General features: G+C 42.7%; 1 protein-coding gene across 2 annotated transcripts in view; it reads right to left on the reverse strand.

Annotated features, from left to right (window-relative positions):
* Positions 1–7,449: 7,449 nt before the first annotated feature.
* The window catches only part of LOC138195635 (adhesion G protein-coupled receptor A1), a 172,761-nt gene continuing 155,175 nt past the window's right edge, over positions 7,450–25,035 (reverse strand). The window contains exons 17-19 of one of the 2 annotated variants that reach the window (XM_069145250.1): positions 19,909–20,054; positions 12,101–12,196; positions 7,450–11,712 (exon numbers count right to left, since the gene is read on the reverse strand). In XM_069145250.1, the coding sequence (XP_069001351.1) occupies positions 10,284–11,712; positions 12,101–12,196; positions 19,909–20,054 (1,671 nt within the window). In that variant the 3' untranslated portion in view covers positions 7,450–10,283. The remainder of the gene's footprint in view (positions 11,713–12,100; positions 12,197–19,908; positions 20,055–25,035) is intronic. The other variant, XM_069145251.1, reaches the window with a different exon arrangement.

A 25,035-nucleotide genomic window follows, 5' to 3' on the forward strand; every position in this document is an offset into this window, starting at 1 on the left:
TTAATGTCACTGTCTGTCTTCATGTCGTAGGCGAATGGCAGTAGATGTTTCCGTGGCTCTACCCAGCTGCACTTGTATTTCAAGGAGGATTTGAATTGTGTCACACTGAAAGGGGAAACCTGAGGAGCCCTCCATATGCTTCTCCATTTTAGAGCTCACATTTGGCCCCATGCTTAAAGCCTTTCAAAGTGAAGTGCACATTTGCAGTGTGAGATTCCCAGAGCTCATCATGGTGAAAACAAAGGAAACCAGTGACAGATTGATTTTCTGGAGAGCACAGTTGGGGTTGTGAATTTCTGGTGAGGGAATGTCGAGGTTAGAAATTGGAAATCGTACCAGGCAGCCAGGATTTCATAAAATGCTGAGGACACGAGTCCCCCTCAGTGCATCCCTAACCACTCACTGAAAATTAAGACCACTTATTATACCTAAGTTTTTATTTGAATTATATTAATTTGTTTGACATTCAAGGTATGTCGGGAAAGGAGAGGAGACACGAGGGAAAAAGCATGCAACAAAGGTCCCTGAGTGTAACTCCGAAACTGACAACAGGAATTAAAGACACTTTATTGTAGCTAAAAATGCTTAAGCTGTGTTTTTAGCGGCAGTATGCTTAATGTTACCTGATCTGTCTGGTGAGGATAAACATGGACACGCCTGACTCATTATCATGGCATTGGGAAAACTCTTGCTCAGGGAAAAGAGGAAACAGAAAATGATTACATGATTGCTTTAGATTCAGATCAGAAGTAAAAAAAAACTTGGTCAGACTACAAAAGAAAAGTTTGATTTATGTATTTTTTACAATATATTGTGTTTTATTCAATAATATTATGACATAATGAATTGCATTAACGTTTTGACATGCCTCAGACTCCGTATTTTATTCCACATTGTCCCCACAATAGATCTTTTATTTATCTTCCTTATATTATTTTTTTGTTGGCTTAACATTAGTCTTGTGTGAATTTATTAGGTAACATTTTTTTCAAATCAGCTCATAAAATAGCGATTCTTCACAAGACGTGTCAAGTTTGCTGGTTAAAAAGAAAAAAATAATTAGTTGAAAAATGACAAGAGTAAAATGAATGAAATTTGTTTTATATTTCTTTTTTTTTTTTTTACAATAGATTTGAATTATTTAAAGAACTATTATAGTCATGAATGGACTAGAGATAACCTTTTATTGCCTTTTGATGGTTTTTAGCTTCCATATATCAAAGCCCTCATCAGATTGTCAGAAATCTCTGTTCTAAAATAAGTAAAATGTAAAGATGTTAGGGTTAAAATAATGTAATCAGCTTAGAAAATACAACTTAGTGAGCTGTATGTGTAAATTTTTTTGAAATGTAGAACATAAACTTGCCCCATGTGCTAAAGAACATTTATGAAGACATATGATTCTCTTCTGTTTTTAGAACCAGATTTCCTGTTTTAAAATTTGACATACATACAATTCACATATGTTGCATGGAACATATTTGATTTCTCATGGTGCCTTTGCAGAGTTCTTAAGACAAGTGAAACCACTGCAGTTCCCTCAACAAACTTTGTCAGATGATTCCACTGTTTAAAGGACCAGCCCTCATATTTTAGGATATTTTAGGTGGATGCTGGTTACTGGCAGAGATTTAACACAACCATAAATGAACAGCTACTGTAGCCTCATCTGTCAGCTCCACTCGCCCCTCTCCACCCTCTCCCTGCTCCCTCGTCCTCTGCACTTCATGTCGTCCCCAACTGTCCCGTCCTCTCTCCACCAAAAGAGGGAGGATGAGGGTGACGGTGGAGGGGGAGGGAGGCAGGGAGCTGACTGGCTTCAGCCCTGCCCGGCTTCCTGGCTGTTGTGTTGGAGCCTTGATGTTACATACTGCAGTGGCAGCCTCTCAGGCCCTCGTAATCCACCGGGTTGTTGCATTAAACCATCACATGATTCTTTGCTCCCTTGCAGTTGTACCGTGTTGCATCACCATTAGAGGAAGCTATAAATAACAAAGAAGGGCTGCGGGGGAGGAGCAGGGAGGGGAGATACGGGGGAGGACTGTCAAACACACAGAACAACACGGATTGGCAGCTATTGGCTCCCGCCGAAGCAAGCACGCAGCTTTGAGTTAGAGAGCACAGTAATATTCACACTTATCTGACTTAGTCTCTGGCACGCATCACAATTCGCACAAAGGATTTGATGCATAAAGAAATTCAGCAGCGCAGCAGGGGCCAATGGTTGCGACGAAAAAACAAGTTAAAGGGAATATTCAGACATGTCACTCACCCAGGCGTCAAAGTCTTTTTGCCAGAATGAGAAGCTACGTCGGATTGTCACATCATAGACAGAGATTCAGGTGTGGATGTGTTGACAGTAAGCCACAGTGAAATAGCAGAATGGGGCTGAGCTCGGTGAAATAGGTTTGTTCATTACTTTCATGTGCTCGGAGAGGGGATGTAAATCTTCAGAGGTCTTCTCGGGAGAAGCTGTGAGATAGTGATTGGCTGGAAGGCAATCTCTGCACAGGGAGACATATACTGAGGCAAAACACGGCAACGACAACCGCACAAACCAATAGAGCTGTTTTTGTTTTCCCATGTTTGGCGCCCCTGTGCTCTGCATTAGCATACATCCGATCCTCCGCCCGCCGGGCAAACAACTACAGTACGAGTCGGTGTGGGGAGAAGCAGATTGGTTCTCCTGGGTGAATAATGTAGGATGACAGAGAAACATGCTTCACAAGCGGATGCGTCATTACCAATTACTAGGTCACGGTCGCCAGCATCTACATTTATACAGTAGAGCTGTTGAGGCGGTCAGATCTTTACATACACTAATACAGTACTGATGGATTCAGTTACAGAGGGTAATGTGAGGGGGGACAAATCCACTGAAAGTAATCACCCGAAACTCCCCTTTCCCTCTGGCTTTTAGTCTATTTTACATAATTGTTTTGGTTTTCCCTTGACGAGACTTTCCCAGGAGGATGGCGGAGACAAACACGGAGCTAAGAGAAGATAACATGTTGAACATGTCTGAGGTTAACAGAAACAAAATGATTGTTTATCTGTCTGCTAGATGTGCTATTTGAATTTCATTGGCAAATTCATAAAATGTGTAAAATTAGATTTGTTCACTTTAACCCTCGTGTTGTCCTTGGGTCAAAATGACCCGCAGCTGTGTTCAACCAAGTTCTATTTTATTTTCATATTTTTTGGGATCATTGGTGACAAGGAGGCTGTGAGGGTTTCTTTAAAGAATGATCACCAATGATCCCAAAAAATATAAAAATATAGAAATAAAATAGAACTTGGTTGAACACAGCTGCGGGTCATTTTGACCCGAGGACAACACGAGGGTTAAAAGGGTCAAAAACATCTAAGCAATATTCTCCAAGGAAAAAAGATACATATGCAGTGTTCCAATCGATGGACTTACATACTAACATTCACCATTAAGAGTGCATAAGTGCATTCCCACTCCTAACATACAGTGCACTATGGACACACTAAGAACCTGGATGACGTACTCAAAATGGTCCAAATACTGAGTGTGAAACGATGGACACTTTTCACTGCAAGATGGCACACATTAAGATGCGTGCCATCTTGCCTACGTAGGGGAAAGGGAGGAACCACTGACCAAAACTATTCTGCGACTACTGCGTCTGAGGAAGCTGCAGGTGCTACAGAATGTTAAACAAAAGTGTTTCTGTGTGTGTGTGTGTGTGTGTGTGTGTGTGTGTGTGTGTGTGTGTGTGTGTGTGTGTGTGTGTGTGTATGTGTGTGAAACAGATGGCAAGAAAACACATTCTATTCTGCATAAAATAATTAAAGCTGGTAGATATGTTGGCAGATTCTAATTCTATGGTAATTTCCGGTAAGTGCAGAACGGCACTGTGCAATATGAGACAACTCATGTCCCGTAATTCAAGTACAACAAAAGCAAGTGTATTGACTTGTCAGAGTACTATATCTGAGTGTACTAAGGGAAAAACATTAATTGGAAGACAGCCACGGTGTCCAGAATGAGGCAGCATGTTTTCCGTGCATCGAGAGACGAGTGTGCTTTCACAGCTTCTTCAGTGAAGGCCCTTTTACCAAAACATGAAGTAAAGAAGATTCTTTCAACTGGTGCTGATGACTTTTGTATTATCTGTACACCCAGAGCTGTATTTGTGCAGAATTTGCACTCCTTTCACCTCTAAATCCAGAGTTTTATTATTTTGTTGCAACTGTCCTCTTCACACAGAGCAGCACTGAACCCACCATCAAATCATAGAGGTGGGGAGATAAACTCAAACAATCCGCGCAGAGTAAAAACTAACAGCTGCTGATTTTCAGGGCAGAATGATGAGACAAGTCGGATCTATCAGAAACATGGTGCATCATTAATAGCATGTTGAATAAAACACCGCAAACTATGTGGTAATCAGCCCGTCCGTGTAAAGCCTGTAGGATTTTCTGTTTTTCAGTTTGGAGTGAGTCAGCAGCAGCAAAGCTTGTTGCAGAATGAAATATCCTCGATTTCATGGATGATGTTGTTTATCCTGCTGGCATAGTACATAGGCGCAAGTTTGATACAAGCATGCACTTACTGTCTGTGTTCTTGTGCATGTATTCAGGGCACTGCAGAAAAACCATCACATACATATATACACATAACAACAGTTTCAAGAACCACTATTACCCACTATTTCAAGTGTCCCATTAAGCCATGACACAGTCAGCCTGCACAATATCAGGACCCAGAAAGTGAAGCAGCAAAATGGGATTCGGCCATCATTAATTTCATTATTAACACCTCTCGTTTTCCAGCACATTCTCATTCCCGGGGGGTCAATTACTAAATACTACTGTTTCGTCAAAGGCGTTGACTTTACACACAAGGTTCCGTTTGGCTTTGGCATCGTGACCAGCTGGGTCGATTGCGTGAACCCTAAACACGTGGTTTCTGGTCCCTAACCGAAGGCACCTTGTGCGTATGCATGAGAGGACAAAAGGCTGTGACAAAATGTATATATTTAACGCAATGGGAATGAGACCAGGTCAGATTTTCTTACTGTGACATCTCATCTGCGAAAAAGATTAAAAACTGCAGTCAGCATATGAATTAAAAAATACTGCATAAGTCATATGATTATACAACTTTTTGCTAGTAACAGTAACTATACAGTACAATAGCTGTCAGCTGTTAGATAGTGTGAACACAAGCTACAGGTAGCATGAAGTGAAAAGAAGTAAAATACAAATAAAAGATCAAACTTGTCTGCAGAGTAGACTTTCAAAAACGGTCAAGATAGCCCAACCTTTACCATAATCTTAGACTTAAATTTAACCTAGTATGGATCTAAAAAAAGCTGCATCTTACATTTCCCATGATGCAACTTGACAACTTTCTCCTTTCATTAGATCTTCTTCCATGCCTATCTTTCAAACTCAAAAAATCTCAGTATGTAGCAGATTTTTTGTAAAAAAATGTTTGTGCTCCCTGATGACATCATAGTGACATCATCAAGGATTATTTTCTCCACCTTTAAAAAGCTTCACCACATCCATGCGTTGTAGTGTTTATTTGTTTTCTGTGGCTGAGTTTTACTCCTGCAGATGTGTGAATTGAGCTCCACATGTAAAACCAGTCATCAGTGACTTCAGCACTTGAGTGAATGTACATAGTTCCTCTTCACTGCAGCAGCAGCAGTCTGAGATATGCATTCAGTCACACACACACACACACACACACACACACACACACACACACACACACACACACACAGAAATTTCATGGACACACACCCATTATAAATGTAGCTTCCAAGAAACCAAGTGATGATATCTAATAAGAAGTTTTGCCCACCTCTTTCTGTCTTCTCATCCTCTTTGATCTCCCCACCTCCCTCTCTCTGTTTCTTTCTTCCCGTAAGCCTCAAACTATCCATCCTGCAACCCCCCTCCCCCCTCTTTTCCTCCCCAATTCCCTATGCTGCTCTGCCTCGCTCTCTACCAACCTTGCAAGTCTCGAGCATGTTATTTAAGTCAAGGACAGCATTAGCATGGCGATCACAGCCTTCTATCACAAGTCTTGTCTGCCAAGGAGTGGGGCTTTGTTACTGTGTGTGTGTGTGTGTGTGTGTGTGTGTGTGTGTGTGTGTGTGTGTGTGTGTGTGTGTGTGTGTGTGTGTGTGTGTGTGTGTGTGTGTGTGTGTAAGAGGGAGCGACGCAAAGCTGGGATAACATGGTCGGTGAGAAATCAAAGATGATATCTGTTAAGACAAAGCTGTACATATGTCCAGATACAAAGAAAAACATAATCCGTTTATGTGCCATACATTGTTGGATCGATCTGCTGGCAGCAAAAGACAACAGCAAGAGATCTGCTAGCAATGAGACTCAAAACTGCTGCCCCCGATCCATTATATAAAACACATCAGATCAGACTGTATGTATGAATTTCCATACTTGCAACACGCTGTATACACTCAGGGGCACACTCTCACTTCATCTTTCCCCCTCCTCCGCCTCTTCCTCTGGCTCCTACTCCTGTTTACAAGCCCATTTATTACAACAGGAAATTAAAACACACTTAATTGTATCATAAACACACATCTGTGTAACTAAAATCAGATTAATTTTTAATGAAACAGATGCCTTCCTGGGCCAGTTCCTCCCTTCGCCAAAACCTCTGCAGCCTCACCTACCGCGGCCTTCAATCTCACAATCACACGCTGAAGCATCCTTCTCGCTCTGCATTGAGCTTAAAAAAAACACACTCACTGGTTTAAAGTGACAAACCAGTAAAACAGCCATCATGGTCTTGTACACATTATCTATACAAGCACCACAGCTGCTCATTTGGCACAGCAGCACAGATTCATTTGGTTTTCCTGGAAAGATTGTGACTCGAGATGTCCATTACTCACCTTTCATTGAGACCCTGCAGTATTCATGTTCAGTCTGAAGCTTCATAGGAGACAGAGAGGTAGGGCTAATATTTCTCATGGCTTTCAGTCAGATGAATAATCTGATGGTTGTCAGGGAAGGGAGGGAACCGCGTGGCCTTGGTAAGAAAAAAAATAAAAAAATCCAGCTGCATATTAAATGTGCTCAGGCGTTTCATGGCCTGTCAAATCTGAGGGTGATTCCTGATGCAGGGAAGACACACTGTTTTATTTCCTGGGCGATGTCTGCACATGTGGACGCCTGTGCATGTATGTGGACAAGGGTATGGGCATACACAACACACACACACACACACACACACATACACAGCAGAAGCAGCAGCAGCAGCAGCAGTCAAGCCTGCTATCATTTGAATTCCTCCCCTGTGGTGACTTCATAAGACAGCTCAATTTCCATCACACTGTCGGAAGATATAAACACAGTGCGGTGAGAATTGTGAAGGAAACCCCCCCCCCCAAAAAAAAAACATGCATTCGCTATCACTCTCATTCATCGTCATGTAAGTTAAAATGCACTCGCACGCACACACAGGTCACGCAAAACACAAGCCAAAGACGCTCTCATCAGTTGCATGGTGAAAAAATACATTTATTGGAATCTGTGTCAATGTAGAAAAAAGTGAAAATTGGCTTTAGGTTTTGTCACAGTACCACAGGTGAATGTTCCGGCAGCCGTCTGGTGAGCCGAAACCAAACCAAGCAGCAAGCTCGTTTAGGGCAGTACATCTGCTACTGATGACAACAGTGAAGGCGGCCTACACAGTGGCTTGTGATACCTCACAGACACTGAAAAGCTCCGGCTGCTCCTATAAGACACACCACCAGCGAATACACATGTTGTACAGCAATTAACCTAGACCAATGTTCTCTCAGTGTAATGTGGGTTTGGCGGGAGAGGTTTGACTTTTTCTTTTTTTAGGTTGTGATGCAGTTACAAATCTCTTTCCAATAACTATAAAGCCAGGGCCGCTGACTGCCAGCATCCAAGGTGGCTCAAATGAGTTTGTATTGTATGATCAATTGTGGGCCAATGTTTTGTAACTCATAAGTTAGGCCCCATAATATCCCATTTTGACCCTGGAAATAACTCCAATGGCCCAGTGCAAAGCTATGAGGTTCATGCATCATCTTTGATGTCTACCAGGACCCCTGTTTTTCACTATTCAACACCTGCCATTCAAATAAAGGGAGTATCACATGAATATTTCTCCTTTCTTCTTTGCAGAAGTCCCTTTTTTGAAATCAGATGTTTTTGTCTGAAAAAGCATTTCTATTACAACCACACTGTAAGAGACGAATTCTACTCTGGCAGGCCGAACGTTATTATGAGTAGTGCATTTCTATTTCTGATATGATAGTATAAGTCTCACAACACATGGCGAGTCTGCATACTTTATGAAGTCAACAGAGAAAAGAAAAAGGCATTTGAAAACAAAGAGGACATTTCTAAACTCAGATACTGAGTATTAACATTGAGGTCAGTTTTTTTTCCCATACAACTTTCTTTACATATAGACTTATTTTATTCTTAAATATCTTAAATCTCATATAAAATAATTCATCAGAAACGGGTTCTATATACACAGACAAGAGTGCACGAGATGGATGAAGAGGTGGTGTGCATGCTGAGGTGGTTGGCTGTGAGATTATATGCGCTGCTCGGGTGTACAGGTTTGTGTTGGCTTTTTTTCTGACGAAACGTATGACTGTTTTTGTCCGGAGCATCAAACTCAATATCATCATTCATAAAACAAACAAGTGCTTCGAAATCAATACAGACACTCCTTTGCCTTCTCTATTTGAGTGGCAGTTCTTCAAAGAGAATGTGACCTTGTCGGTAACAAAAGAAGCATCCGTGCTGCAACCTTGGCCTCTCCTGACACAAGTTATCGAGCAAAGCAGAACATTATGATTTTCAGGACAGGATTCGAGGATAAAACCAAAGCTTGGAGTCTTGTTCCGTGTAGGTTACCGTTGGGGAATAAAACAGGATTAATCCAAGAGTGTGGCAAAAATAATACACGGCAAAGCTGAAACATTCGAATCGAGGCAAACAATATGGATAGGCATTCATTTACACTGTTAAAATACAGCTACATACAGGCATGCATGCTTTGGGGCTTTGAGAAGACAAATTAAAAAGGGAAAAAAAAGGGATTGCGTTTGCTCAGGTTTCTGCCATGTGGCATTTTTTTTTTAGCTAACGCTGAATGAGATTCAAATGTTGTTTTTAAAAAAAAAGTATTTTCATTAGGAGGGAAAATAGTAGGACATCAGTGATAGGCAGGTTTCCCAACGTGATGTTTAAGCAGCTTGTTTTTTTTTTTTTTTTCAAGAGTGTTTGATTTGATATTGTCACATGAAGCGTGTGCAAGCGGAGCTGAAGAGGATATAAAAAAAAAAACTAAAAAAACCGCTGACTTGTTTGGCAATGAAGTCGCTGTGAGGACCTGGCTCTGTGTGGCACAGGGCTAATAAAAACTGACTCGTTGACACCAACTACCGCTTGGCAACGGCCCGGCGGTTGCTGTTGGTGCACCTGTTATTTACTTCTCTCAAGAAAATAATGAAAAAAAAGAAAGGGAAACACTACAGTGAAGACATCATATAAGACAGCATGATCAATACCAACCTGGATAAGAGGATGCTTAATTTTCTGTTGCTTTGATTTTCTCACAACTTTAACTGGCATCCATGCGTCTCTGGCAAGCGACAGTATCTTTGTATATTATTTAGAAAATCTCTGGTAGATATTCACAGTTGATTGACTGGATGGCAAAAATACCCATGAAGTCTAAAATTGCTGGTTTAGTCATCTAAAACATGGATGCCGAGAGTTATTTAAAGTACTGGAGGTCGAATGTCATCGGAGATTAAGTTGATGGATTCAAAGTGTTAAAAAAAATAAAAAATCTTGCCACTTGTTGAGCACTACCACACATATTCATACGTACGACCATTCATTTTCTGGTATATATATATATAGAGAGAGATAGGTCTGTAGTAATATGGAAACAGTGGAAATACCTTCAATTACATCTGATGGTATGATGTGACGCACATTTCACAAACTCTTTGTGATGGAGGAGATTCTGTTTCTATCTATGGATGCTCCTCAGGAAACATTTGCATGACGTCAGATTTCTGTACAGTAAAACAGCACATAAAAACATGAGGACATTGAAATAAAAATATCCCACGCTGATTGTGATGTTTAAAATGTTATTCAGTTCTCTCTCTCTTTTTTTTTTTTTTTTTATTTTAAAAAGGGAGGTGAAGGTTTATTTTGGCAGGACGAGGCAGTGGTGCTGCCAGCGTCCCCTGTTTCTCCTTCCCGCACTACACAGTAGTTTCATTCTTCCAGGGTCCGGTGCGTATATTCCCTGTGCTGTCCGACGTGTACAGGAGCCCTTCGTGCAGGCCCCCCTTTAGAATCCCGTTCTGATTGGGCGGGTTCTGGGGGTAGGATTGTCTGCGCGGGGCGTGCATCTCCAGATGGTGATGTGTCGCCATCGGATCCTCCTCGGCCACTTTGCCGCAGCCGCACAGGAAGACGCCCGTGTCTCCCCCCTCTGCCGGGCACAGAGAGGGGAAAAGGTCTGCCTTGGCACAGCAGATGTGCCGGTGGCAGGGGTTATGGCACGCCAGGGACTCGTGCGCGGCGGCCGCGGCAGCGTGGCATGCGTGATGCCCGTCGTGGTGGCCTTCGTGGGCCAGATGTGGACAGATGTGGGCGTGGCGCTCGTGTGTGCTGTGGGGGCTGTCAGTGTGTGAGCTGTGCACGCTGCCTCCGTCCACGCTGGCGGGGATGTGATAGGCGTACTCCCGCTCGCTCGCCGCTCCGCACGCCGTCGCCCCAGCCCTGCGGCTGAAGTGACGGGCTTTAGTCCTGGTGCTGCTCTTTAGGCAGGGGTGTAACTGGATCCCCGGCCGGTAACCCTCCGGGTCAGCGTGCAGCAGAACGTGCGTCGCTGCAGGCTCCTCCTCCATCAGCTGCTGGCTGTGCAGGGCGGCGCAGCACGGCGTCACCGGTGCCAGACACGTCACGTGATTCTGCGCGGAGGGAAGGGCGGCGTGTTTACAGTGACCTAAGCTGCCGTGGCTGCAGCTGATCAGAGGTTTACCCTGACATGGGGAGTCGTGGTGGCAGTGGCTGTGACCGTGGCCGTGACCGGGGGTGTCTCCGTTCACGTTGACCTTGGGCCGCGTTTGAGCCGGCCCGTGAGCGCCAGAGCAGGCGTTGGCGCGTCGTCCGGGGCAACAGGAACACCAGCAGTGCCAGACGTCGTCGCGCTTGGCACAGTGATGGATGAGGATGAAGAGGCCGAGGGTGACGGAGAAGGCACCGTAAAGGCAGCTGAAGATCATGTCCAGGAAGTGACCCTGCGACACGGCCAGCGCCCCGAACGTCCAGGTGGCGAGGAACAAGAAGAGGGTGAAGGCTGCCGTTCGTAGCTGAGCCTTGAAGGAGTGCTCGTTGGCCAGCAACGCTGGGTTGATGGGTACGCCGGGGCAGCCGGCGGGGCAGTGGCCGCCGCTGTGTGGGACAGCCAGCGCTCCGGGCTCCGCCCCCTGGTGGCAGTGCGCCGGCACGTCGACGGCGGCCAGCCTCTGCTGTTCCTCCGTCAGCTGCTTGAGCTCGTACTTCTTTTCGGGATGTTGACGCAGCGTGATGAAGGTGCAGAGGAAGTAGACGCACGTCACCAGGATGATGAAGGCCACGGGGCCGTAGAAGGCTCCCAGGCTGGGCTCCCATGCCATCCAGCAGCTGCAACACACATGAATAACAACTGAACACTTTGATTTATCTCCCCATCTTTTAAAAATAAGAACGACTGAAGAATACAAGCTCTGTTATTTGTTTGAAATGAAATATTTACCTTCAACATGTGCAGCCCCACACACTGTACACACACTTATGTGCTGTTTACTCGACTGAGAAAACCAAATTTAAATATGTTCCCACCAAATGGAAATACAAGTGTAAAGATGAATGTGCGTGTGTACACATGCTGTCTACGTGCACACACACAAAAGAAAATGAAAATCCAATGACGGTTTATTTCTGGATGTAATTAATGGGGGAAAAACACTTTGTTGAGTTGCATAAATCAAAATAATTTAACCTTGAGAGAAGAAGTAAATCCAGGACTTACTATGGTGCCTGCTCCCCGCTGCCATAGTTGTCTATATTGACGGCTGCCGTGACCCCGCAGATGATGAGGGGCACTCCACCACTGACTAAATAAAATCTGTGAGATTATAGAAGGAAAAAAAAAAAAAACAGCGACAGAGAGAATGAGAAAGCATAAATAAGACAGAATGTTTATTGTATCTCACATCTGGATTACAACAGCTCACTATGAGGCTGAAGGATAGTAAGAGATAAACAGGAGACAGATAATAACCAAAACAGCCAGACAAACAGTGACAGATTGAATTATGGACTCAGCGCTTGGCTGACCCCAAATAACTCGGTATTATTGTAAGAGTATTTTGAATATAAAAGCATGACACCAGTCAACCGACATGACAATATTTTTGTCAGCTATCCTTTGCCCAAATATGACCATCTGAAAACAACAAAAAAAGCAGCTTGCCAGTGTTTGTGATCGCACTCGATGGGAGCGATCACACCCTGGTTGTTTTCTTTGCTACAAACCAAAGTGTAAATTTTACTGTCTCCTGTCGATGGAAGCATGATGAGCTTGTCAGCACTCGTTTCTGCTATTTATGGCATCTGCTGTTAGAGCTCTGGGGATGGAGAGAGAAACCTGGAATTGAGCAAAAAAAAAAAAAAAAAACTGGTTTTATGACTTCCTGCTCATAAAACCTCCCAATTTGATGTTGTATCCTCAGGTTGGGTTTAATTATTTTTCTCTTCATATACAGTTTGCGGGTGTCAAGATAGATGATCCAAAAAACAACCAACATGTTCAAGTAGGTTGGTGGAGTCTGAATACCAATGATTCCGGGTTTCCAAGCTACATTCAATCTACACAACAACACAAGCTGGATTTAGTAATAAATCCATTATATTGAAATCTTATGAGAAGCCAAAACACTGCGCAGCTGTTCATAACAGAAACAGAAAGAATCTTACAGCTTTGGAAAGTAATGAAGTTAATTTATCTTTTGTTGCAACAATTGGCAGACAAAATAACTACAGCAGTCACATTACAACATAATATACCAATAAAGCTGCATTTGTTGTCAAGTGACAGTCAAATGCTTATTTCTTTGGTGTATTTTGAATTGGAGTGGAGCAGCCTTTAACCAACCAGCCTTTGACCAGCCTACAGAGTATGTTGTGCGCCTTCAGTGTCATCACACTTAGCCACACCCACTGGTCGCTGATTGGTCCGCCCCTTCAGAGTGGCTGAGCACATATTAATGCAAACATGGTTTCCAGACCAAAATGACAGTGTAGACTGAAACTGGGAGCAAAAGTCGGGTGCAGTAGGGGACGAGAACAAATAAATTGTCTGCTGGCACTTTGCTTGTTGGTTGGAAAGCTGCATCACCAGTGTAGCTACATGTATGTCAACACTACAGCAAGACATGCAGATAGGTAAGTTATCTCTGGACACACCAAATCTGATCCGCTCACCTACAAACAACGGTACGGACAGACGTCCCAAAGATCTGATTTGAGCAACAAATCGGATTTGCCTGCAGTCTGAACAAAGCCGAATGAGCTCATGTGGTGTATCAGGATGTGAAGTAAGGCGTCTGTCAAAAAAGAGCTTGACCTCATCAAGATTACCCAAATAAATGAATCATATGCAAGGGTAATATCGTAAGATGTTAACAACACGATAGTATCACCTCCTGGTATGACCATGCTTAGTTTCGTGACAAATTATAGGAAGATATTCTGATATTAACCGGGAATCATTCTGTGCGTACTCTACCCCTTTTTAGTCCTCTTACACTTAAAGCATGCGGGCAGGTATGCGTACAATGACACTTGCATCACAGGAAGTCTTTTATGAGCCCTCAGAATCGGGTGCAGAAACAAAGCTAATCCCCAGCAGCTCCCTCAGCGCACTGTCCTTGTCCTCTCTCACTGCACTGTCATCCACTTTCCTACATAACACTATGCTATTTCCTCTTCCCTTCTGTTCAATCTCAGCCTCTGTCACTACTCTAACCTTTCCACCACTCCATCTTCCTCCATCTTTCTCTGTTCCCTTCCTTTCATCCCTTCTCATTGTCTCCCTCTCTCTCTCTCTCTCTCTCTCTCTCCCCCAATCTGTCCTCCGTCACACAGCAGCCATCCCCAAAATTCAATTACAATCAAGATGTTTGTCTGGGCTCGGTGATGGGCGGTTGGGTGGGTGGAGGGGAGGTGAGGGAGGGGGCTGGAGGGGGTGGCGGCATTACCGGCCTGTCACTGTCTCTGAGTGGAACGGTTCCCCCGGGGGACCCTCCTCCAACAGAAAGCCATTTACACACCCGTCAGCCAGATAAGCATAAACGAGAAGAACTAGTGGATGTTAAAGCACCCAGCGCTTTATAACCCTCATTCCCCCTTTATCCCCTCTAGAAAATGCTCGCTTATGTTTCCTGCAGACCTGTTCCTGAGGACAACACATGTAGCATACGTGCAGAAAATCTATATAGCATCCGTCGTTGCCCAGAAATTTTGCAAAAAAGATGCTCAACCATATTAAAATTCTCGCCAGTGCACTTACTCTTCTGTGAACACACATTTTTTTTTTTTTTTTTTTTTTTTTGGGTTGGCCATTCTATTAAGGAAGGCCTTCAAACTGTAACAACATGGCTGTGTATGCAGAGTTGTGCTTTTGAGTGAGTTTCGGAACAGCAATCATCTGATATAAATAGACCCTGAAGTGCCTTTTAGCCGGCAGCTACACAGCGGCTCCCCTCCCATCCTCCTTCCTCTGCTTTATGCACTGCCCTCTGTTTTGTGACTGTGCACTGTCCTCTCTCTGGAGCCGGTCCAGGATATACATAGCACAGCTGGGGCCGACTGATGGTCATGAGCAAAGGCTTCTGGGAAATGCTGGGGGGATGCAAGGCTAATGTATGTGCTCAGCTTTAACTACAATCCTGCGGGTCTGAATACCCTTTAATGGACAAAATAAGCTGACTCTCGAGCGACAGTTTAACATTTCAGAAAACATACTTATTTGCTTAATTGCCAAAAGTTAAATAAGAAGATGGATACCACAGACAAGAGAGTGAAATTCATCTTCTCAACTAACACCCAAGTAACTGCTTCATGTTACAATATTCACTTCAAGTTGTCCTTTTCAATGGCCATCGGCCACTGAGAGATATTTAGAGAGATATTCTTCACAAGGCCATTTCATTTTCAAATAAACAAAGGGCAATCAAAAAGTTTAGGGACTGCTCCTGTCGTGCACGAACAGAGCGTAGCATTGTGATGTGCACCGAACATTGCAAAGCTATAACCTTCACGAGTAAGTCCTCCAAGTTATGTCACCTGAGCAACATCAGCACCTGAGTTACATGTTTTTGTGAGCGGTGGTCTGACAGCATTCGTGATGTGTGAGCTAAACTCAGCACCGAAGACCCTTGAAATCTTTCCGAAAATCCGCAGCAACGAGGCAATGAGACGAGTGAAGGGTTTTGAGTGGCTTTTGCGTTTTAAGAGGAACAGAACCACCAACCAGGTTGGTTTTCTTTCACATTCGCGAGGTTGTGAACTTTGAATTTGACTGTCAACACCAACTTCTGCTCTGACGTTCTGAGGCTTCTGAGGGAAAACATTCAGTGCAAACAAGCTGAACTGTGGCGCGATGGCACTCTGTTTCTCCAGCGTGACAACAAGCCAGCTCTCAGTGCATTGAAAACACACAAGTTTCTCTCCCGCAAAAGCACAATTGTTGCTCCCCACCACCTCTGTATTTGGCTCCCTGCTTCTTTCTGTTCCCCTTTAATTTGACAACCAATTTGATGTGTGCTCTCTGCTCAAGTTTCAGGCGGGGCATAGTGTCCTCAGGGTCTCAGTCAGATAGAATCAGATCCAATGCAAAGATGGCGACGGCCAAAGTCCAGATGTAGCTGTTCTAAACCATTTCCACCCAGTGATTACATGTTTATTTCCCCAACTACTTTATACGATGTGCAGTGCCTGCTTGCAGATATTAATATAAACATCTGGAGAGAAATGCTCTTTAACAGATGTTGGATATTCTACACTGGGAGGAAATTTTTTCTCTCAAACTGATACGCTGCATTAGATGAAAGATATGCACCCATCACACCAGAGGAACGTCGGCTAGTAGTCTAAAAAGAGGCGTTTAAAGGTGTTTGGTCCAACACGGTGCAGCAGATTTCCGACAAAGGTCGGTGTGATGGTCGGCTGGATCCGCCATCAGCACCTGTCAGAAGTGCAAGGACAGGAAAAGAGCTAGATGAGGAGGAATAGGTTGGTTGTTGGGAGGAGGAGGAGGAAGAGGAGGAGGAAGAGGGAGAAATTGATTTGTCTCCAGCTGCTAAGTCTCATTGCATGAGCCTGTCTGACGGGGAGCATTACAGTCAATCACTGTGGATCAACTTGACTGCTGCACCACAGGATCCCTCCGCCTGCCCCCAGACAAATTATCTCATTCACCAGCAGTGCATGATGGGAGTGCCTCGAGAACGTTCCATATTAACCCCCCCGCCCACCCATTCACGCAGGTGTCTGAGGATTTGCTGTGCAAGCAAAGTGCTGCTCATAGGTTGAGGGGGATCCTTATTTGGTGGGGTCCTTATCCTGAAGGACACTTGGTGACTCTTCAGGAATACATTATTGAGCAGATTCCAATATTAATAAGGTCAGACACATGATTCTGCTCCTTTATAGATTTCTACAGATATTAATTTCACCCTAAGAGCGCTAAATACTCCTGTGAGTGCTACACGTGTCACAATAATCCTCTAAACCATCCCCACAGAAAGAAAGTCTAAAAGCAGGTATTCCAGTCGGGTTCATATCCAGTGCAACTCCACATGTTTAGATAGTTTTCCTGTTGGGTAAACCTCGATATTTTCTTCAAAATGTTTCATAAAGTTCAAGAAACCTCAGGCAACCAAGAGAGCATTTGATATTTCCCAACAGCTTTAAGAAAATGACACTTTAAGAGGGAACACAAGATTAAATGACAAACATACATTTGTTCCGGTGTAGCCTATGTTTGTCTCTGCGTCTCTGCTCTCAAACCTTCCTCTAACAGGATTTCTCACTGGAGCTTCTGCAGCTCTGCAGCTCTGCAGCTCAGCAGCGATGCGCAGAAGAGCTCACACAGCACCTTCTCACCGCAGAGGAAGAGAACCACATGTGGCCAAACGCTGATCCTCTTAAACATGTCAAATGTTCGTAGTAAGCAGAAAAGGAATGAAATGGAAAATGAGTGGGAAAAAAGTCACAATACATCAGAAATTCAATCTGATGTGTGTGTCGAAACGAATAAGAATTAAATGGTTCAAAAGGCTAAATACATTTAGATGTGGGATAAAGCTCCTGGCTCAGCAGCCTCCTGGGTGATTGAGATAATTAGTTGGGGTGATGCCATGGTAACAGGTTGTTTGAGTCATTCGCTTCTTTGTCCTTCCTCCTGACTTTCATCTGCCCTCCATTCTTCTTATTAAACCTTACAGTGTAGTAGGTAGCCTCGAACAGAATAACAGAGCCGAAACCTCTACTTCACATCCGCTTCAGCTATTCCACACACTTTTTTCTCCAATAAATACCAGAACCGGGCCAAAGATGGCTTCATTCATACCGCATCAGTTAAACTGTTTGTGAACTTCATGGAAATCTCAGAAAAGTCATTGACCAGACAAGATCAGAGAAGGCTTTAGTGAACACTTCTGATGAGTGACAGAAACAGTGAACCTATTACGTTAACTGACTTATTAAAGCTGTAGTATAGAGAGCCTGGGCAGAGGCAGGTAGGTCCTGAACAAGTCCCTCTGTTGGAGTTATTGTGGTTACACAGTTGTTGCACGTTGAATGTCAACTCTAAACAACAAAGTCACGGCTAATTACGTCTCGAGACAGGAATCTGGTTGATTAAAAGGAATTCACTGGACTCTAATATCTGGCATGTATCAGATTCATTTTTCCATTGAGTCATCCCCGTTCAAAACGTAAGACCTGAACACGAACACATCTGGAAGAAATCCATAAGGGGAGCCAAATGGTATAAATAGGAAGTAGCTGACATTATGTCACTACGGAGTGAAAAACGCCAGAGGCTTGAAAGAATGCAAACTAGCTGTGGATGTCTCTGCAGATAAACGATGCAATAACTCATCTGTGTAAAGCTATTGGTGCCCTCTGAAGAAAACATGAGCCAGCAAACACCTGGGAGAAAAAGTAGCATAAATCAGGAGAGACACAAACACTTCACGCTCAAATCCATAGCTGCGTGCACATACCTCTCTGTCATGGGAAAAAGTAAGTGGATGGAAATAGGTGGCTTTTTTGGCACACATTATTTGGACAAGCAAACATTTGATCCTCTTTGAATCAGTGCCTGTAGATAAAAGTGATATACTCAAATAAATGATGCATAAAAATGTAAATTTAAAGTGTAAAGTAAAATGTAAAGTTCTCATAATTTAAATAGATAAAAAAACACATCAGTCACATTCTAAAAAGTAATTACACCCCAACATGTATCACTCCTATATTTATCACACCTTTAAATCCATCAAATCAGAATCAGGGTTTCTAGATTAGGAGCTAATGATTTAGAACCTCCTCACCGAGTGACAGCTATAACTTGTGTTAGGGTACTTTCACACCTACCTTGTTTAGTCTGGACCTTTAGACTTTTTAGTTTGGTCTGAACCTAAAGAGCAGGTGTGAAAGGTGCCTCGCATCATGGACCAAAGTTTGGTCCGGCCAAAAGATGTGATCTTGATCCGCATCAAACTGAACTGTGGTTTGATTTATCTGCACAGTGAAAACACTTTCTGGATGGTTCAAACTTTTAGACCAATTACGAGAAAATGAGGCAGCGTATCATCACCACATTAAACAATAGAAAAACAAGTGGAAGAGAATCAAAATGAGCCGCAGCAGCACGAAGAGGAGATTTGGCTGTAATTAGGTCCAATGAAGAATTCAAAGCTTATAAAAATAACGAAACTTATAACCTTTTTTCAGAATGCCAGTCGTATCACCATACTAATAATAATATAGTGGCAACGAAATGTATCTTTTCAATAATTTGTCTCGATTTTAACTGTAAAAGCTATCAGCCATATTGACAACACACTGACGTCAGAAGCACGCCGTCTACAAACCAATCAATGTTAGTACAAGGACGCAGATGTGTCATGGAAAGTTCTTTAGTGTGCTCATAGGATTGCAATGACAAACCAAAATGAAGCAGATCAAATGTTTATACTGTAACAAACACATGAAACTTGGTCCGGACTTCTTTGTTCGACCTCTAACACATCTTTGCTACTGAAGTGTTTGGTATCTTAATGCCGAGATGTGAAAAGCTCTATTAAAGCCTTCGGGAAAAAAAGGGTGTGACTGCTTATGAGTCTGGTGAGCAATTTTAAAAGGTCTTAAAACTATTTGAAATAAATCATTCCACTGTGAGGAAAATCGTGGGCAAGTGCTGCAGACAGAAAAAAAAAAAATCCTTTGGATGCATAAGACTTCTACCTACATCTGACAGTCTCAGTCTGGCAAAAAAATGAAATGAGAAAGCAAACAATTGTGCAGTGAACCCGTCCTTGGCCTCTGAACACACACACACACACACACACACACACACACACACACACACACACACACACACACACACACACACACACACACACACACACACACACACACACACACAGTAGAAGCAAAGAGACTGGTCACACGCACAAAAACACTTGCACACAACCATTTTTCCTCCATACTCCTTGTCTGGAAGCAGTCAGGGTTGAGCAGGGTTGCGAGGACATTTGTGCTTACCTCAACAGGGGCTGTCTCGGGGGCGGAGGCGGGTCACCGTCTTGACTCTGTGGAGGCTTCTTGGTCACCTGCTTGTAAATGTTCCTGGCCGTCACCCCGAGCCACAGCATGGTCGACAGAGAAGAGTAGTGCAGCACGACCCCAACCTGCGATGGGGTGATGGAGAGAGTGCGTTGAGTTATTTCTCTGACTTTCTTGAACTTTTTGCATTTATTGGACAGGGTGTCTCTGTGAAAAATGTCAGAGTTGATTACATCCCAGTAACTCAGAGAGAGGATGTTCAGGAGGAGCTGCCACTCCTCTCTAAAAAAAAAATCCCCCATGAATGTCACTCCAAGGGTGTCTCCATAGATGTTTTCCTTCAAGACCTGACTGCTTTGTGTTATCCTTCACTAAAAGACAACAGTACAGGAATGGAAAGACGGGTTCAGAAAGTGCTATTGAATCATCAAGGTTGTCTGGGATAAGAGCATTATGGTGAGGTTATACTGGTGGATACTGAGCAGCTCCTTATCAGTTGAGTTAGAGGACATGAGGTGTGCTCTGTGAATAATAAATCAGAATATAAATGATAGTCACGTTGACAACTATCAGCGCGTGATTGTTTTTCCGAAATGCACTGTACACATATCTCTCCGTTCCTCCTCGTTTTAATATTCATGAATTATGTTTGAATAGGGGAACTTTGTTTAAAGGCTTTGCCAGCTCATAGAAAGAAAGCGCGTAAATGAGAGTTGCGGGAAAAAATGAGGTGAGTGAGGAAAAAGATTAATATGCGCTCAGCCTTTTTCTCCACCTAGTCGGTCTGTTCATGATGTACTGGCAACCTGAGATACCCAATCAGATGGGTTCTTTCCAGCACGATAGGCCCAGGGACTGAGGCTAGTGCAGCACAGTAGAGACGCTAATTGGAAGTGTCCTTGAGCTGGTTATAGAGAGCAGAGAGCGGGTGGTAAGTCAATCACTGCTTCGGAGTCTGCACACTTCAGAGCTTCATTAGCGGCAAAAACAGACAGAAATGATGTGTGTTTTTAATATGGTTATAAGGGGGGGGGATTCTTAAATTAACAGTATGGTAAAAATTGGAGGGCGCACACTGACCATAACTGGCTGCAATGTCCTCAACACGTTGTTTTACAGTTTAAATTCCCTCATCAAACAAACAATACCTAAACTCTGACATAGAATGACAAACTACATCAGTCAGCATTAAGAAAGGTATATGTAATAGTTGCCTATCTGGCAGATTTTCAAAATAAGACATCACACAGTTGCAGTCACATCATATACAGAAAATTACCCATGTATTCCATCTTTTTGAACATTATCAATTTGAGGAGCTTTCACCAACAGTCACATTCGTATTTCCTGGATGTATTTTGAAATGTGAATAAAGTCGCTCAATGTCCACCACAGAAGGTAAGCAACCTCTGAAAGTCTCAAATGTTGATGAATTATTCTGAAATTGTAGTCCAAGTTTGGCTTGATGGTTCCAGACCAATTTACCATGTGACTATTTGGGTCTGACCACCCTCTATAAGGAATCATTTCCAGTCGTTGAGCTCAGGTTAATTGTGAAGCTATTGAAGCAGACTTTAACCAATCGGCATTGACCACCATATGCACCAAAACTCTACGACTGCTGCTAATTCATGTAGAAAAAAAACACGAGCCTTCATTTTCATCACACTTAGCAACCCCCACTGGTCGCTGATTGAGTGACTGTGCTAACGTTAATGCTAACAGGGTTTCCAGACTATAATCACAGTGAAGGAAACTGAAGCTGTGAGCAACAGTCAGGCAGAGCAAAGCTTGACCAAGTTGGCTTCTTTCAAGTGATTTAGATTGACTAATTAACTTATTGGGACACTGATGGACCAGAAAGTGGTCTGAAAATTATAACTTGATTAACACTGAGACCCACTTCACACAACATGAACATACACTACTGCGTGAGACAGACGATACAACTCCAACACATTGTCTCACAATGAGCACATCCTCTCAGCAGAGGCGACTGAGCAACAAATGCAAAATCAGACAAAAACATCACCCTGATAATTAAGAGGAGTGAGTGCAAAGTCTGTCGGACTCTGGGGTCACAAGAAAAACAGAAACAGGACACATTGGTCATTTTCTTATGTGCTGAAAACAGCTTATGTTAACATGTCCTCGTGAGCTCATAATGAGTGCTTCAGAAACAAAGGTGGAGGTAATTACAGCTCTGAAAAAACTTAAGCAAAGGTAGAAGCAACAGTCAACATTGGCATCTCTTTGATCCCCGATGTGACTAAACATATAACACGATACATATACTTTCACGAGACTGCAAAAGGAGTATACTTTACATAGGTATGCAGCTGAGTGATCTGACTGCTAAATATCAGATACTTTGATATTTTACCATTCAGAGTTGGCGTGTGCTTTCAGTTGATGTGCTTTTGTGAGCTGAGAATCTGGGTAAATAGAAAATTGCAGCCGGCGATGGGATCAGTGAGCGGCACAATGATCACACAGTTAACAGAACAGGAGCTGGAAACAACCTCAGAAAGCCTGATCAATGTGTCCCCATTAAACCAAATCCCAGCTCCTCTTCCTCTTTCATCACTTATGGAGATGTCAATGAGGCATAAATAAATGAAACGGCACATCACTTGTGAAACTGTGACAGCCAAACATTAGCGCTACTCATTTTGCATTCGTGGGAGGTCACTCAAACAGAAAGAATAAGAATGAGTACACACTCTTTCTGCAGTCTCAGCACACAGTAGGATGGGAGGCATGGTTAGCTGGTTAGATTAACAGTGCTGCCAGGTGCAGTAAGTGACCTTTTATTATAAGCTGTGAAAAATAGCTTCAGATGTGACAAGATAAAGAAGAAGACAAGGTAAAGATGAAGACAAGATAAAGATGTCATGTTTGATACAAGTCAAATCAAGATTTAGCAGGAAAAGATGAACAATGTGGATTTGACATGAAATTAATGGGGGATCAGCACTTTGGGCTTTTCTGCACTTAATGCACTGAAAACTACATCCAGCAGGGAATCTGACCTAAACTAGCTTTTGCCTTTATAAATAAAGGACTTTTTTTTTTTTTTTTTTTTTTTTTTTTTTTTTAATGTTTGTGTATGTTAACATGAAAATACAAAAACATCACTCAGAGCAGGAGGAGACTTTCCCTCCACTTTTTAAAGTAATGCTTTTGCCCTCTTTCTGTCCAGCTTTGATATAAGTTGCTAAAAACGCTGATACTCTTATCTGCTCCTTTTACTTTTTAGGCCCTGAGTTTCGCCTGTCAGGCGACACACAGGTTGCACCTTTTGAATGGAGTTTGTTGGGGCCATATGCAGTTTGACATTGAGAACACAGCTGAAACCACCTCCTTCTCTGTATGTTTATCCATGTATTTAATGTACAGTCTACATTACAACTTTGTTTACACTTCATCTCCTAAAAAAGAGAGCAGGATTGAACATCAGTCAAAAGTACTTTTGGTAGTAAAGATGGAAATTCAACATTATCAAATACATGGTATTCAGTCTATGAAGGAAACTTTATTTGGTTTAGGTCTTAACAATGATGACATTTTTATAGCCGGTCTTGTTTTTTTATACCATCTTTATTGGAAAGCACAATGTCATCATATTTTTTATGAACCGATCTCTTTGTGTTTAATGTCAGAGTAAACTAGGGTAGTTTCAGTGGGAAGAGAAATGTGACATTTAACAATGAGTTCTATTTAAATGTGTTTTACAATGTACTGTTTTTCTTTTTTCATTTTTCAATCAGTGCATGCATACTGAAGTCCTGAATCAAATTTTGACGTGTTAGATGGTCACAACAGTTGTATGATGTATTCAATGCAATTAGAGGAAAATACAGAGATGAGAAGACAGACATCGCCAAGCAGCACAAACCAACACTCTACTAAAATTACAAAACATTACATTAATGAGCAGTAACACAACGTACACCTACATGAAACAATGAACTTCAACTCTGTAAAATAGCAAGTGTTCAAGTTGTAAAAAACAGAGCAATGCTGTTAGTAAGCTTAGAAAATACATGAATAAGAGTTATACCTTGCTATAAACCTACAGGAAATTGACATTCTTTAACAGTGAGTAACTTGATCATTCAGTTTTTCACTACCAAAGCAAAGCAAATTTAAACTTGGGTGCCAATTTAAAAGATATTTTATGGAGCTTACTTGACTAACACGCAGTCCTATTTTCTGCCCTGCTTTTGCCACCTCACTTATTTTTAGTGTTTATTTAGAGTGGCACCATTTCGCTTGAGTGTATTTTGGCATTTGCTGTGAAGACAACACTGTCAGATGAATTGTTTCAACAATTTTAGCATACGCTAACAGTGCTATATTCAAAAGTCCCTCTGAGCTGTCCTCTATGGCATATTCATTATATCGGCTCCCTACTGTTTTTGATGCATAAGTAACCAGTCTACCGGAAGCGTTTTACATGTGTGGAAATGAGCTCAGGAACACTCAAATTGGACCCATTGGAAGTACAAAGCAAATCACTGCAGATACTGTAAAGTCTTTTTTTCTTCTTCTTTTTGCCAGGGTTTGCCGTCACAACTAATTTCCCAGTGGCACACTAATGAGGAAATCCTCTGTATAGCATCTTTAAGCTGACAGTTGGATGTAACCTCAGATCTAGGTCACAGCCAAGTTCTCTGTTAAATTAAAAGGTTATTTAACGCTGGTCACACTCGCTGAACAATCAGCTGAGATAATTCAAATTTGGATTGTAGGAGGTAAGATGAGTTAAGGCAAGGGGGAAAACAAGGATATAATGCGTGCTGCTCTGCTGCTTAATACAGACAAATGAGATATAGTGTGACATCTGGGGTGTTGCTCAAATCAATGATAAAGCAAGCCTTATTTGAAGAAAAGATAGAAATGGAGATTAGAGATCACTTTGACTTTGAGGCCATATAGACATCGGATGCTGCATAGCGACAGTTCCACAGTGGGCGGGGAGGCGGGGCAAAGAGTGGAGAGTGGCATAAAAATAGAGAAGAGGGAGATGAGTGTAGGGTGGAGGTGGAGATGGTAAGGGAGCAGGGCGAGGGGCAGAGGGCTGGGTGGGTGGGGAAGGTATGC

Source organism: Embiotoca jacksoni, unplaced genomic scaffold, assembly GCF_022577435.1.
Source record: "Embiotoca jacksoni isolate LCO1_2020_lvr unplaced genomic scaffold, fEmbJac1.0.p SCAF_12, whole genome shotgun sequence".
In the NCBI taxonomy this organism is placed as follows: Eukaryota; Metazoa; Chordata; class Actinopteri; family Embiotocidae; genus Embiotoca; species Embiotoca jacksoni.